The 14,462-nt window shown below is 38.8% G+C and overlaps 1 protein-coding gene across 1 annotated transcript; it reads left to right on the top strand.

Annotated features, from left to right (window-relative positions):
- The first annotated feature begins 10,323 nt into the window (after positions 1-10,323).
- LOC130995939 (pectinesterase-like) lies at positions 10,324-12,882 on the top strand. The gene is made up of 2 exons (XM_057921448.1): positions 10,324-11,312; positions 12,028-12,882. Exons 1-2 carry the CDS (start codon positions 10,436-10,438, stop codon positions 12,717-12,719), a joined length of 1,569 nt encoding a protein of 522 aa, XP_057777431.1. The 5' UTR covers positions 10,324-10,435; the 3' UTR covers positions 12,720-12,882.
- Positions 12,883-14,462: the final 1,580 nt, after the last annotated feature.

The following is a 14,462-nucleotide window of genomic DNA, read 5'->3' as shown; positions in this document are numbered from 1 at the left end:
TTACCTGCTTGAGAGGGAAGAGCCGAGAGTGGCGCGGCTTATCGCTGCTGCTCCTCCGGCGAGCGTCAGCGGATTCTGTAGGAGCCGCGAGAGAGATGAGCAGAATTTGTGAAATGAGAGGGGGAGAGAGGAGCAGATTTTGAGAGAAAAAAAAAAAAGAGGGACAGTGAGGAAGAAAAGGGTTTTGAAGTCTTGGGCTGCATTTTGGTCCTCTTATTTCTTTTCAGTTGGGCCAATGTTTATTTTATTGGTTGGGCCGATTTTGTTACTTAATTTCACTTGGGCTGTGCAGTTTCTTTAATTAAATGGGCTATACTATTTAATTATTTTTACTATCCTTAGTTTGATTAATTATTTTAAAGAGTATTTTTGCATAATAATATTATTATTGTAAAGTGCATATTTTAAGTAATTATTTATCATATGCTAAGCATGACATGACAAGAGTAAGAGCTAGTCAATGAGTCAATGAGCTACAAAGGTTTGCTTATCAGGTGGGTTTACTTTCATATATATAAAATGAGTTTAATGTTACATTTGAACAAGTTAATTCGTTACAACATTTTTGAACTGAAAATCATTTCAACTGTTGTCTTGCCATAAATGTTTAAATTTTAGTATAATATCTATCTGATGTGGCCTTGCCAGTTATGTAATCGAATTTGGGTCCTGAGCAGTTGATAGCTATCCTGCCAGGGCTAGTGTACACGTGTGACCGTGAGTCATCGAGCGGGTTGGCCGATCAGGTGTCCGTTGAGAGGTGGCCACCTCTCCAGCACACGGTTCCAGATATGATAGATTACGAGAAAACTTAGACTGATCAGTCAAACTTTAAGAATCACAAATGAATTTAGTAAGCTTGAGCCTATTAGCTAAAACTCCCTTGCTGTACTGTTTATGATAGCATGATAATTTACAGTTTTACGAAGCATGTTTATATTTATAATTAGGCATACGTGCCCATTGAGTACTTTTGTACTCAGCCCTGCATATATTTCTAAATGTGCAGGTTGAGCAGTGGTCGGTGGTGATGAAGTGATGAGCGGAAATCCTTTTGTTTTAGATATATGTCTTAATGAACACTTGGAATACATGTCTTCATACATGTAATCAAAACCCTTATTCCGCTGCGTACTCAGAAGTTTTATGTTATTTTGGCTAAGTCGGAGTTATCCGAACTTACTAGTTAATTGAGTCATGTGATTAAACAATTAAGTTTTCCCTTTGTTAATAACAATTAAGTATGATCCTTCATTATTTATTTATCCCCTTTCTATCCCCACTTCTAATATCCCTCCATCAGTCATGATTTCCCGATTTAATTATCCTTAATTAAGTTCGATCGTGACAGAAAATTATTTCAACTATTGTCTTGCCATAAATGTTTCAATTTTAGTATGATATCTATCTGCTTTGGCTTTGCCAATGATGCAATCGAATTCGGGTCCTGAGCAGTTGATAGCTATCCGGCCAGGGTTAGTGTACACAGTGATCGTGAGTCATCTAGCGGGTTGGCCGGTCAAGTGTCCGTTGAGAGGTGGCCACCTCTTCGGCACACAGTTCCAGATATGATAGATTACAATAGAACTTAGTCTGATCAGACGAACTTTAAGAATCACAAATGAATTTAGTAAGCTTGGGCCTTTTTAGCGAAAAACTCCTTTGATGTACTGATTATATTGGCATGACAATTTACAGTTTTATACATGTATGTATATATTTCGGCATACGTACCCACTGAATACTCTCATACTCAACCCTGCATATATTTTTAAATGTGCAGGTTGAGCAGTGGCTGATGAAAATGAAGTGACGAGTGGAACTTTTGTCATAAGTTGAATAAATGAACTATTGGATACATGTCTTCACACATGTAATCAGATTATGTTATTTCGCTGCGTATTCTTAAGTACTTTGTCTTTTTAGCTAAGTCGGATTCATCCGAACTTACAAGTTTATTTGTGTCCTTGTGACTAAACATCAGTTATCCTATAAATTTTTCCTTCGTAAAAAAAATATTAAGTTTGATCCTCCATAATTGTTCACTCCCTTTCTATCCCCGCTTCTAACCTTCCTCCCTTAGTCACGGTTTATCCACTTAATTATCCTTAATTAAGTCCGGTCGTGACAATAGAGTATCAGGATCAATTGGATCAGCGTACTAGACCTTCTTGTGGAAGATTTCAAAGCAGTAGTGGAAAAATCCTAGGAGATGAGGTTGCATCTCATTAGTCGGATCTTCCTTTTCTTCAGCAATTGGTGACTTTTCATGAGGCTGTTTATCTTGATTTGGAGACGGATCAACAAGGGAATGTGATGGCTGTTGAGATGATTCACCAACAGGCATGGGTGAATCACTAGGAATCTTTTCATATGTCTCCTCATATAGTTCCTTGACTGGAGAGGAGAGAGTGACAAGTTCAATCTTGATCGGCGTTGTCTGACTGACAATGATCCTTTTCTGCGAACATCGTGTTCGGCTGTGAATACCACCAATGGGAGCAAGGGTGGTACTGATGATGATTGGGGATGACTTTGAAGAACCTTTCGAGCTCTTGAAGAGATAGATGGATGAAGGTACTTCAGTGACATTCTTCCAAAAATAATGCATTTTGCTGGTGCTCCGAAGAATGATCGAAGACACCCTCATTCCTTAACGAAGATGTTTGGAGGAGTGGATTTCCTTCTTTTCTTCGGCCAGAACTTGAAGGTATGCTTCCTCCCAATTGTATGGTCCTTCATGCATAAGCGCTATCGAAAATGAGCCGGGCGCCATGGCCTCCGCTTCTCATGGCAGCACTCCTTGCTCCGATAGTTTTCCTCCGAACGATACTCCTTCAAATGGTTTTCCCAAAGTTTCTTCAACTACGACAACCCTCATACTCGCGTTGGCACTGGTTCATCTGCTAGGGTTTCTCATCAACATACCGCTATTACGGGTAAGATCTCTGCGGATGGTTTGGCAAATTCTGGCCGTTCTCCAGCCACCCAATCGCTGCCGATCGTCGACAAGATGCCTCCTATTTTTCCGCCGGTGGTGGACCTTGGCAGATTCATCCCTGGTCTTCAGAGGCTTGAGCCGCCATCATATAGGGTTCCCCCTAACCCTAATGTTATGGGTCCCGCTAACCCTAAAACTTGTAATTTCAAGGCGGCGGTCCAGGGCAAGCAAATTCCTAAGTCTCCGGAAGTCTTTGTCCATGGCCTTAATTCGGTGCACCCCACCATGATCAACGGCATCCGTTCAGTTGAGATGCCGAAAAATCTTTATCAAGAACGTATGCAATCCTTTAACTTTGCTCTCCATGCGAGATTGTTACTGCGTAAGGGGGATCTGCCTCGTTTTGCTGCAGACATCCACGGTGAACTCGTCAACTTATGGAAGCTCTCCTCGTCCTTTCGCGTTATTCCCTTGGGTCGAGGGTTTTTCACCATCATTCTCTCATCGATGGAAGACTACACTAAAGCTAAGTTGCATTCTTCTTTGAAACTCTGTAATGGTATTCTTTCCGTTAAAGATTGGGCGCCTAAATTCGATCCGTATAAGCAAAATTCTTCCCTTGTACAAGTGTGGACACGAATTTATTATCTTCCACATGAATATTGGCATCCAGAGTTTATCACTGGCATAGCTCGTGCTATTGGCACGCCTATTAAAATTGATGGCCCTACTTTCAATAGCGAAGTGGGACATTTTGCCCGAATTTTGATTGAAATTGATATCTCACAGGAACTTATCTATACTATTCCTGCTACCAAAGGCTCTGATTATTTTGACATTGAATTCAGTTATGAGAATTTGCCTCACATCTGTAGGTTTTGTCACATGGTTGGGCACTCTGTCATGCGCTGTCGGAGACGGCCGAAATCTGCTCCGGATGAGGATTCGCCTCCTGATAAAAAAAGAGAGGAGAAGGGAGGAGATAAGGGAGATGGATTCACTACGGTGCATCGCAAGGGGAAACCCAAACAACTTTAATGGCGGAGTACTGACAATAACAACAACTCGTTTGCTGCTTTGATGGACCGTGATACAGACGGAGCGTAGAAGGATTCTTCTAGAGATAAAATTGCGGTGGATAATCATGCGGAGAAGAAACAAACGGCGAAACATGATGGTACCAACTCTAGGTCGGTTGCAACTTTTTTACAAACATCTGGCGGGCAGGCTGCTTCTAAAGGTTCCCGAACCGGTGCTTGTTGGTTCGATGAAGAAGCAAGCTCAGAATTGTGACGCCTCTAAGTTCATGTCTGGATCGGATATTCTGGAGTCTCTCATGAGACTGGTGCTCAACTCGGTCTATGATAGGCCCATTGACTATGGGGATGGTGAGCATATACAGCAATCGACAGAATCTCCTCGAATTTTATTTTGGGTGGGTAGATTTTAGCACATAGATAATATTTTGGGTGAATCTCCTCGAACTTTTTTAGCACATAGATAATATTTTGGGTGGGTAGATTTCATTTTTTTTTCTTTTTAATTTGAGTTTGAATTTAAATTGAATCTCTTCCTTCAATTTAATCTGGATATGATTTTATTTTTAAGAGTATTTATTTTAATATAATAATTATATTTTATTAATCAAAAGTATTAATTGATTGACATAATTATATTAATTTTATTAAAATAAATATAATTATAAAAATTAAGATATGTAATGTAAATAATGTGTGAAAATAATACTCCCTCCGTCCCATTAAAGTTGGCCACATTTTCTTTTTGGGTTGTCCCACTATTGTTGGCTATTTTCTAAAAATGACAAAGTTTACTTTAATTAAGTCCAATTAATTAATTTAATTAAAATTTCTAACTAAACCTAAACATTCTTAAATAAACACACACACACACTCAGCCCCCCTACCACCACCGCCCCTTCCCAGTACGATCGCATCGCCGCCGTCTGGCTCGTCGGCGTCGAGCTCCTTCCGCGGCAGCAGCCCCCGCCGATGTCGAGCTCCTCCGCGGCGGCACCATCCCTCTCCCTCGTCTTTGCTCTCTCCCACTCTCTCTCTCGTTGCGCAGAGCACCACCGACGCCACCCCCTTCTTCCTCTCTGAAGGCTCCACCTGCCCACCTCATCGGCGGCGCAGGGCTTGCTCTGGTTTGGGGCTAGGGCTTTTCCGCCGATTTGGGGCTAGGGCTTTGCCTCCGCCACCGATTTGGAGGCTAGGGCTGTTAGGTCCGGAGGGTCTCGAATAGGTGTATGAGGGGGGGAATACACCTATAGGTTATTTTTCAAACGAAAACAAACTGACACAACATTTTTCAGTTAAAAGAGTTTTAGCAAGACTAAGGTTGGCGACTAATACTGAATACTCTTCAGTAAGGAGTTATCAGTTAAGTTAAAGACATTAACTGATACACGTTAGGCTTCAGTCGAGTTTGTAAAACAGAGGAGTAATATGAATCTCACTGACTATCCGAAGATTTATCAGTTCGACTAATATTATTGACAGCGGAAAAATTTTCTTTCGAAATAGCCTTTGTGATTAAGTGAGTTGTCAAGATTTAAGTTCTACTTTGCTATTAATCAGTTTCAGTTGATAAAACGTTTGAGCACAGATAAGAAAGGTAAATACTAAAGCGATAAATAACAAGTGGATTTTTACGTAGGTTCGAAAAACACTTCCTACATCACGGTCAGTTGATCAGATTGACAACTTCACTAGGCATGTGCTTACGGGTGCACATCAAACCTAGACAACTGAAGATCCTATCTTCAGTACCAACACACTGGGTTGGATTTCTCACTCTTAGCTTCACTGAGATAAAACTATGCCTTTCCAGCAAAGACTAAGATCTCTTGGAGTCAGAGCACTGGTTTGAACTCCTTATAACGCAAACTCTCGATTCGGTCGGTTGAAAAGAGGTTCGAAAACTTGCCAACTAGATTACAAAGAACAAGTTCTCTGTAATCAGTTATACCTAGGCTTTGGATATACAATATTTGCATAAGTTCTAAGAGAATGTATGTAATCAGCAGTGACTGATTTTTAGCTTTGTGATTCTCTTCTTTGATTCAAACTTTGGAATAGGCTTTGAATCGCTGAGTGACTGAATTCGACAGCGTTTTAGCTTATGTAGTTGAATCGGTGAAGATTGAAGTGATCCTCGAGCTCTATTTATAGGAGATGTCTTGAATAGATTCGTTGGCTGAAATGGTCTTCAAGAATTCTTCTGTTAGAGAGTAATTTGAACTTGGGCTGAGGCTTGAATCTTCGAGGTTCCTTTGTTTGGTGAGAACGGCTACTTTGAGAGCAGGAGATACGACGTCTTTGAAAAGGTAATCACCAAAAAGGAAGGGCCTCTGCAGAGAAAAGGACGATCCTGAGATCTCTGTATTTAATATGGTTGTACTTCTGGAGTGCGTGGCTTCCTTTAAACTTTAGAGATTCAGTCCGAGGAAGAATGTTTAACTGATACTTGACTTTAGTATCAGTTCGCTGAATCCACGTGGCTCGCATTAAATAATCAGTCGTAAATGATTCTTGGACTGGTTAGTCAAATATCAGTATTTGACTTTGCCTTAATCGTCACATCAGTCGGTAACTTCAGTCTTCAGTCTTCAGTCCTCCGGCTTCAGTCTTCAGTCTTCAGTCTTCAGAATAACAACTAAACTAGAAAAGAACTCTAACACTTGAGTTCGAACAGTTCTAGTCTATTACAAGTGAAACCTATTGATTTTGGTATCATCAAAACTAGGATTAGGATATTTCATTAAATTCCCAACAATTTCTCCCTTTTTGATGATGCCAAAAAGATTGAGCAAGAACGACAAGTTACTAAATAGGGTGAATACTATTCCCCCTTAACAAGATAACCTATTAACTTGCATTCTCGAAGGAAAAACACAACAGTTCAAAAGAACAAAACAAAGGCACCTATAGGTGTATGGGGGGGGGAATACACCTATAAGTTTATCCCCCCCATACATATATTCGAGACCCTCCGGACCTAACAAGGGCTTTTGACGGGCGCTGTGGCTGAAAATCGAAGCCTGGGTCCGTGCCACCTACCTTTGTTTCTCTCTCCCTTCCTTGGCGACGACAGCTCCGCCACCTACCTCTGTTTCAGATCTCTTCTTCTTCTCTTGATTTCTTGAAGATTTTTGCAAGATTTGAGTTGTTCTGCGATTTGCGATCGGAAGAAATTGGGTGATTCTTTACAGTGGGTGTTTGGTGGCAATAGACAGAGAGGCGAGGGAGGTGAAGGTGGCTGATGGCGGCGACTTCAGCCGGAGGAGGGAGGCGGTGGATGAGGTGGTTTGCGATTTTTGTGATTGGTTAGCGATTTGGGGACGGTGGCTGATTTGGGGACGCCGATGACGGTGGTCGCCTATGGAGAATAGGTCACCGGAGATGAAGGAGAAACCACCGGCTGGTGGTGGTGTAGGGTTGGGGCGGCAGATGGTGGTGGCCGGTGGGCAGGAAGAAGAAATCTTAATTAACTCAATAATTTTGGTGGGCCACACTCAATTAAAACATAACACTCAATTTCTTAATCTCCGTGCCGAAAAGAATGTTGCCAACTTTAATGGGACGGAGGAGAGTAGATATTATGACAGTGGGGATCCATGAATAATTATATTGAAGAAAGTATGGTTGTGGAGAAAGTGAAAGAAAATTTAAAATTGAGAAAGATGTTGATGTGGCGATGATGTGACACCACAATGGGGAAGAACCATTGTGGATGCCCTAATTAGCATTGAGAATTATAAAAGGTTGAAAAGTAAGAATAAATAAAGTATTATTAGTGGTGGGGCAATGTCCCAAAATGGATAGGAAGTTATTTGGAGGATATTCCAAAAAGAAAATATAAGAAGTTATTAGGGAGAATGAGGGAGTATACTAGTGTGTAAATTTAGGGTGAAATATGAAGATGAGAATCACTAACCTATCATATATATGAGTTAATTGTTAAAACATGACCGTAACTTTCAGTATTTTCAGAAAGAGGACTATATGTGATTGAACTTGAAAATGAGGACTATATGTTACAGAATTTGAAAATGAGGACTATAGCTTTCATTTTTTACATTTACATTCTTATTTAACACATCAAAATGAGAACTATAGCTTTCATCATGGCTCGAAATATGAGTGTAAATATAAAAAAGAAAAGTTATAGTTATCATTTTTAAATTCCGTACAGTTGATCCTCATTTTTAAATTTCGTAACATATAATCATCTTTTTGAAAACACTTAAAGTTACGGCCTTATTTTAACAATTGGTTCCATATATATACTACCACGGGCAGCTGGCATATGAGCCACGTACACACACACACACACACATATATATATATATATATATATATATATATATGGGAGGGCTAGAATAAAAACATTTTTAAGTGTATAAAATATAAATGATTTTCAGCTCTTACATCATCAAGATCTACGGTTGATTCGTAACCCTTTTGATGAATTCGTGGTCATGGGTTCGAATCCCAAAGGTAGCAAAAATTTATTTTTCACAATTCGTAACCATGTTGGATGAATTCGTAACCCTGTTGGATAAAATTCGTACATTAAAAAACGTTTATATTTATATTTTAAGAAGTGTTTTTACTGTAGCCCTCCCCTATATATATATATATATATATATATATATATGTATATATATATATAGGGGTGGGCTAGAATAAAAACACTCTTAAGTATATAAAATATAAACGTTTCTTAATGTACAAATTTTATGTAGAACACGTATGAATTTATCCAACAAAGTTACGAATTGCGAAAAATAAAATTTTGTTACCTTTGAGATTCGAACTCAGGACCACGAATTAATCTAACAGGGTTACGAATCAACCGTAGATCTTGATGATCTAAGGGCTGAAAATCATTTATATTATATACACTTAAGAGTGTTTTTATTCTAGCCCTCCCCTATATATATATATATATATATATATATATATATATGCATGTCTCAATTCTTTAATAAAATAAAAAATTAGTTGTCGTAGGTTTGTAGCCAAGTGGGTGAAGAGGGTATCAAAACAAGTAACGACCACACCTTGTAAAAATCTGTTTATATCACGTGCAATTAAAAGTTGTAGTTCATATACTCGGATTTAATGAATAAACATCCTTATCTCATAACTTCTTAAATCTTGAATTCACGAGTTGTAAAACTTCGTGGGCACCTCAAAACCACATATATGATGGGGGACCATGGTTGCCGCTCTAATTAAATGGAACTTTCCATAAATGTTGCTATGTATATCAAAGACGTGACACCTAAGGTTTGAATTATTTGGTGCATCCAAAAAATAGATATCTGCATGCCTACTATATTATCATTGTTGTAAGGAAAATGAAAAGGATCAAGAACTTCGAGGAAGAGAAAATTACGACCTTGATTAATTATATCATATCTTAATCTTATACTTATTTATTTTTTTGAAAGCGGTATCTTATACTTATTTGATTAATTAATTTTCTGTTTTTTTTTTTTTTTTTTGTAATTTCCAATTTAGTTCATATTATAGTAAAGGAAACTAATTAAATATGTTGTTCCATAACAAGTTGTAATTTTTTTTTTAACATAAGTATACCTTTTTCAAATAATTGTATAACTAGACATATTTTTTAGAACAATTAGACGACTTTTAGATCAGTAAGGCAGAAAATTGCTTGATTTAATTAATGATCCGGTTTCATTAAGTTATATATTGTCCCCAGCGCCAACGCATCCATTGCTATTCGGCCCAACCATAGCTAGGACCCTAAATTTATTATTATTATTATTATTATTATTATTATTATTATGGTGTGTATTTTAACTATATACTTGATCAGTTAATTTAGATTCATTTATATCTATTTTTTTTAGATTGTGATAAGGTTAATCTAAATTTTTACATATATATAGTATAATTTTATATGCATCGCACGTATCATCCTACGTTCTTTTAAAGACCCAAGAAAAAATAATTAAGTCGACTTGGATCTTTAGTCCAATTTAGAAATAGGTCACTTATAGTGGGACGGCCCAAAATGAAATACATGCCACTTTTAGTGGAACGAATATTGGAGTAATAAAACTTCTTCCCGGTGGCGGATCCAGGTGCGCGCGCTAGGCTCAGTTGAAGCACTCCCCGCTCCAAAAAATTAAAAATAAATAAAACAATATTTTATATTTATATTTCTTATTTTTTATTAGTATTATTTTTAATAAATTACAAAGTAGAACTCTAATTAAGTACTTTAAGTGCTCCATTCACGTCTCAGGTCATCTATCGTTATCAGGCTTAACTAAACTTGGTATTGTTCACACATAAAATAAACAAATTGATTCACATGGTGCCCAAATAAAAGCTGCCCCTATAAATATAACGACTCCAATTCCTACACCCTAACTATTTGTAACATTATTTTAGCTTCATCACAAAATCTCTCTCTTCTCTCTCTCTCTCTCTCTGCATGGATAAACGACTTTCTACTCTTGCAATATTCCTATATTTTCACATACTTTTGTCACATTTTAGATTGGCAAAATGTGGCAATGCAACGACCTCAATTTGCACCCACACACCTCACCCCGAACTCTGCAACACTCTGCAAACCACCTTCTCTGATGAAACCCTAGATAAAAACGACGTCGATTTAGGCCAGCTAAGCCTTAGAGAAACCCTAGCACAAGCTGCAAAAGCCCACAAGCTCATCTCAGAGATGGAGTGGAGTTCATTCGATGAGCTAGGGCGATCAGCGTGGGATGACTGCTTGGAGCTCTATCAAGACACAATCTACCAACTCAATCGATCCATCGTCTCCAAAATTGATGCACAAACATGGTTGAGTGCAGCCATCGCCAATGAGCAAACATGCCATAGTGGATTTCTTGATTTCAACATGTCCTCGCATTTGGAATCCTTACAAATCATGCTTGCTGACTACTCCAAAACCCTAGCCAATTCACTAGCCATCAATAAGGCCATATCGTCTTCATCTACCTCTAAGCAGAAGAGAGATAGTGACTATTTCCCCGATTGGGTTTCGGCCCGTGACCGGAGGCTGCTCCGCTCATCGGGTGGGTCCATCAAGGCCGATATCATGGTGGCGCAAGACGGCTCCGGCGACTACACGACGATTTCTGAGGGTTTGGCTGCGGCTAAGCGAAGAGGAGGAGGGTTAAGGAGGTTTGTTATATATGTGAAAAAGGGTGTTTATAGAGAAAACGTTGAGATCAAGAGATCGATGAAGAATTTGATGTTGATTGGAGATGGGATTGATGCAACTGTTGTTAGTGGTGATAGGAATGTTCAAGATGGCTTCACCACTTTCCGCTCTGCAACTTTTGGTGAGATTATCATCACAATCACTCAAAAAAAAAAAATAATAGTACGTGACACGAGTTCCGGTAATTATTATATATGTCATAAAAATTATTGACATTTGATGATGTAGCTAATCACTAATAGTTACAGTTTCAAACGTCATTAATTTTTATAATACGAATATTAGTTACCAAATCATGTCACTAATAGAAACTTTTTTTGTTTTTTAGTGAATTCTTGATTTTAATGCATTATCAACATCCCTATTACAAGAAATTTTATTAGAACTATACATGCTTATAATTAATACAATTTGTTCGTTCTTGGACGTTTCATTATGTCATTAATTAATTAGAGGGTAAGGATATACGATTAAGCAACAATTAAAGCTCAATATTCAAATCTTTTATGTAAACTTAATGAAAGCCGACAAAATCCCAGTAGTCAACAGGTCAGAACAGTGCATTACCTAACATTTATGATTTAACTGATCGCTTTTATGAATGTCACATTGTCTATGATCAATAACACCAACTGTTGTACACCATATCATTAAAATCAATAATAACAACCCCATCCATAAAAGCCAAATCTTGTGTACATCCAAATGTAGTGGTGCATCCATTCGTTCCAATTAGGGTTAAGCAATTTCCAACTATAATTTATTAATCACAACTAAAAATTTAATTGTAACCTAGCTAATACCTCTCATATATATATTTATGCATGTACATGCAGCTGTCTCCGGCGGAGGCTTCATTGCAAGGGGCATGACGTTCGAGAACACCGCCGGAGCCCATAAACACCAAGCGGTGGCCCTCCGGTCGGGGTCCGACTTCTCCGTGTTCTTCGAGTGTAGTTTCAAGGGCTACCAAGACACCCTCTACGTCCACTCCCAACGACAGTTCTACCGCGACTGCGACGTCTATGGCACGGTGGACTTCATCTTCGGGGACGCGGTGGCGCTCCTCCAAAACTGCAACATCTACGTGAGGAGACCCATGATGAACCAGAAAAACACCGTCACCGCCCAAGGGAGAAAAGACCCTAACGAAATCACGGGCATCGTCATCCATAACTCCGTCATCACGGCGGCGCCGGACCTCAGAGGCGTGCAGAATTCGTATAGGAGTTATTTAGGGAGGCCGTGGAAGGAATACTCGAGGACTGTTTTGTCCAAGTGTATGATCGATGGGGTGATTGATCCGGCGGGATGGCTGCCGTGGAGTGGGGATTTTGGTTTGTCTACTTTGTATTATGGCGAATATATGAATAGTGGTGTTGGTGGGAGTACTAAGGGGAGGGTCAAGTGGCCCGGATTTCATGTTATACGGGATGCGGCCGAGGCCGGAAGATTCACCGTCCGGAACTTCCTCGCCGGAGACTCCTGGATTCCGGCCACCGGTGTGCCGTTTACGTCTGGCCTGTGATGGGTTTAATTTGATTGTGGGCAGTTGTTGTATGATGTAAATGTGTTATTTGGTTATATACCATGTTGATGTTGCTATAGATAAGAGATGGGGAAGAGTGACAAATGTACCATGTTGTACTTACTTTTTTTATGTTGGTGATTGGAATTTAATATTGGTTTAATTGTTGTTTGTGATCTCTAACTTTGACATTTTTTTTACTTACGATCTCAAGTTTAGTTTAACTCTAAAATATTTTGAACCTCGGAAATTTGTTTAAATTTTAACTCAGGTAAAATTTTTAGCATCTAGCCATTTCACAAGTCATGATTGCTACGAAGAAAAGATTTTTCAGGATGTGGAAGGCAATGTGGGTTTGTGTGGTCTGGAATTTGTGGGCTCTCGGGTCTTGGGCTACTTATAAATCCCGTTCCCGTGCATACACGACTTCGACGTACTTTCAAAAGTTGCAAAACCCCGTCTTTTTGACATGAATCACTAAGAAGAGGCCCTTTTCGAGGTTCGCTTTTCAACTTTTATCTTAAATAAAAAAATTCGATAATTGACCTTTAAACTATGCCAAAAACCCGGTTTTTTAGCCGGCCTAGCTTATGTGTAAACAAACGTAGTGTTATGCTTGACACATGCAAGTTGATGAAAGGTCATTAAATGGCTCAACACAGAAATGAGGTGGTTTTCAAGAACGCGGCATGCTGCAGTGAAGACTTAGTCGAGAAGATTAAAGTTAGATTCTAATTTTGAATTTCTAACTTTTCTCATTTTCTTGTTATAATCTCAGTGATTGGATTTGGAATCCCTCTTTATGCCTTAACGTACTAGGATAGGTTTTTTTTTTATCCTTGTTGTCTCCTTGTTGGATTGCATCCCTCGTGTGTAGCTTAAAGAATTTTACTTACAAAAAAAATTAGCATCTAATATTTGTTCTAATTTTAACTCAGATAAAAAAATTTAGCATCTAATAGTATCTGATTAAGTTCACCCGTAAAATAATTTTTCAAGTTAGATTTCGAAAGAATGAAGCTACAGTGGAAGAAAAATATTTTACGAAGTTCAAATCAAATAGCTGACACCAAAATTAAGTTCATAGATTCCTGTTAAACCATAAATATTTGATTGCTTATAATTGTTACATTTTCTTCGTTGTCAGGACGATTTGAGCCACACCTCACTCTTTAAGAAAAGGATGTGATATTTGTCTGATATCCCTTAAAACATATATCTAACAATAAAGAACACAAACATGAATTAAGGCTGTAAACGAGCCGAATACTAGCAGGCTCGAGCTCGGCTCGTTTAAATATTCGGGTGTTCGAGCTCGGCTCGAGCTCGATTCAAGCTTTTATCTTGATGATCGAGCTCGGCTCGTCACCCACTTACCAAGCTCGAGCTCGGTTCGAGTTCGGCTCAGGTGATGCTCGGTAATTTCGAATTTGAACTTGAGCTCGACTCGTTAGATGTTCGTATATATGATATTCAAGCTCGAATTTATTGTAAATTTAAGAAAATCTTTTTAATTAATGTTGGTCGAGCTCGAGTTCGACTCATTTAAGGCTCGTGTACTAACTCGATTGAATGCTCGACTAAAGGTTCGCGAACAACATGTTCGCGAGCTCAACGAGCCGAGCACTGTCAAGCTCGAGCTCGGCTCGATAAAAATTTTGAGCTCGAAATCAATCTCGAGCTCGACTCGTTTATTATCGAATCGAGCTCCGAACGAGCTTTTTGGAGCCGAATGTCGAATAG

The sequence above is a fragment of the Salvia miltiorrhiza genome, chromosome 7, assembly GCF_028751815.1.
Source record: "Salvia miltiorrhiza cultivar Shanhuang (shh) chromosome 7, IMPLAD_Smil_shh, whole genome shotgun sequence".
Lineage (NCBI taxonomy): Eukaryota > Viridiplantae > Streptophyta > Magnoliopsida > Lamiales > Lamiaceae > Salvia > Salvia miltiorrhiza.
Note: the sequence above shows the minus strand (reverse complement) of the source record. Positions and strands in the feature narration are given on the sequence as shown.

Coding starts and splice junctions, on each gene's coding strand:
- LOC130995939 (XM_057921448.1), top strand. CDS start 10,436: ATGGATAAACGACTTTCTACTCTTGCAATATTCCTATATTTTCACATA. Junction 11,313..12,027: donor TTTCCGCTCTGCAACTTTTG/GTGAGATTATCA, acceptor ATGTACATGCAG/CTGTCTCCGGCGGAGGCTTC.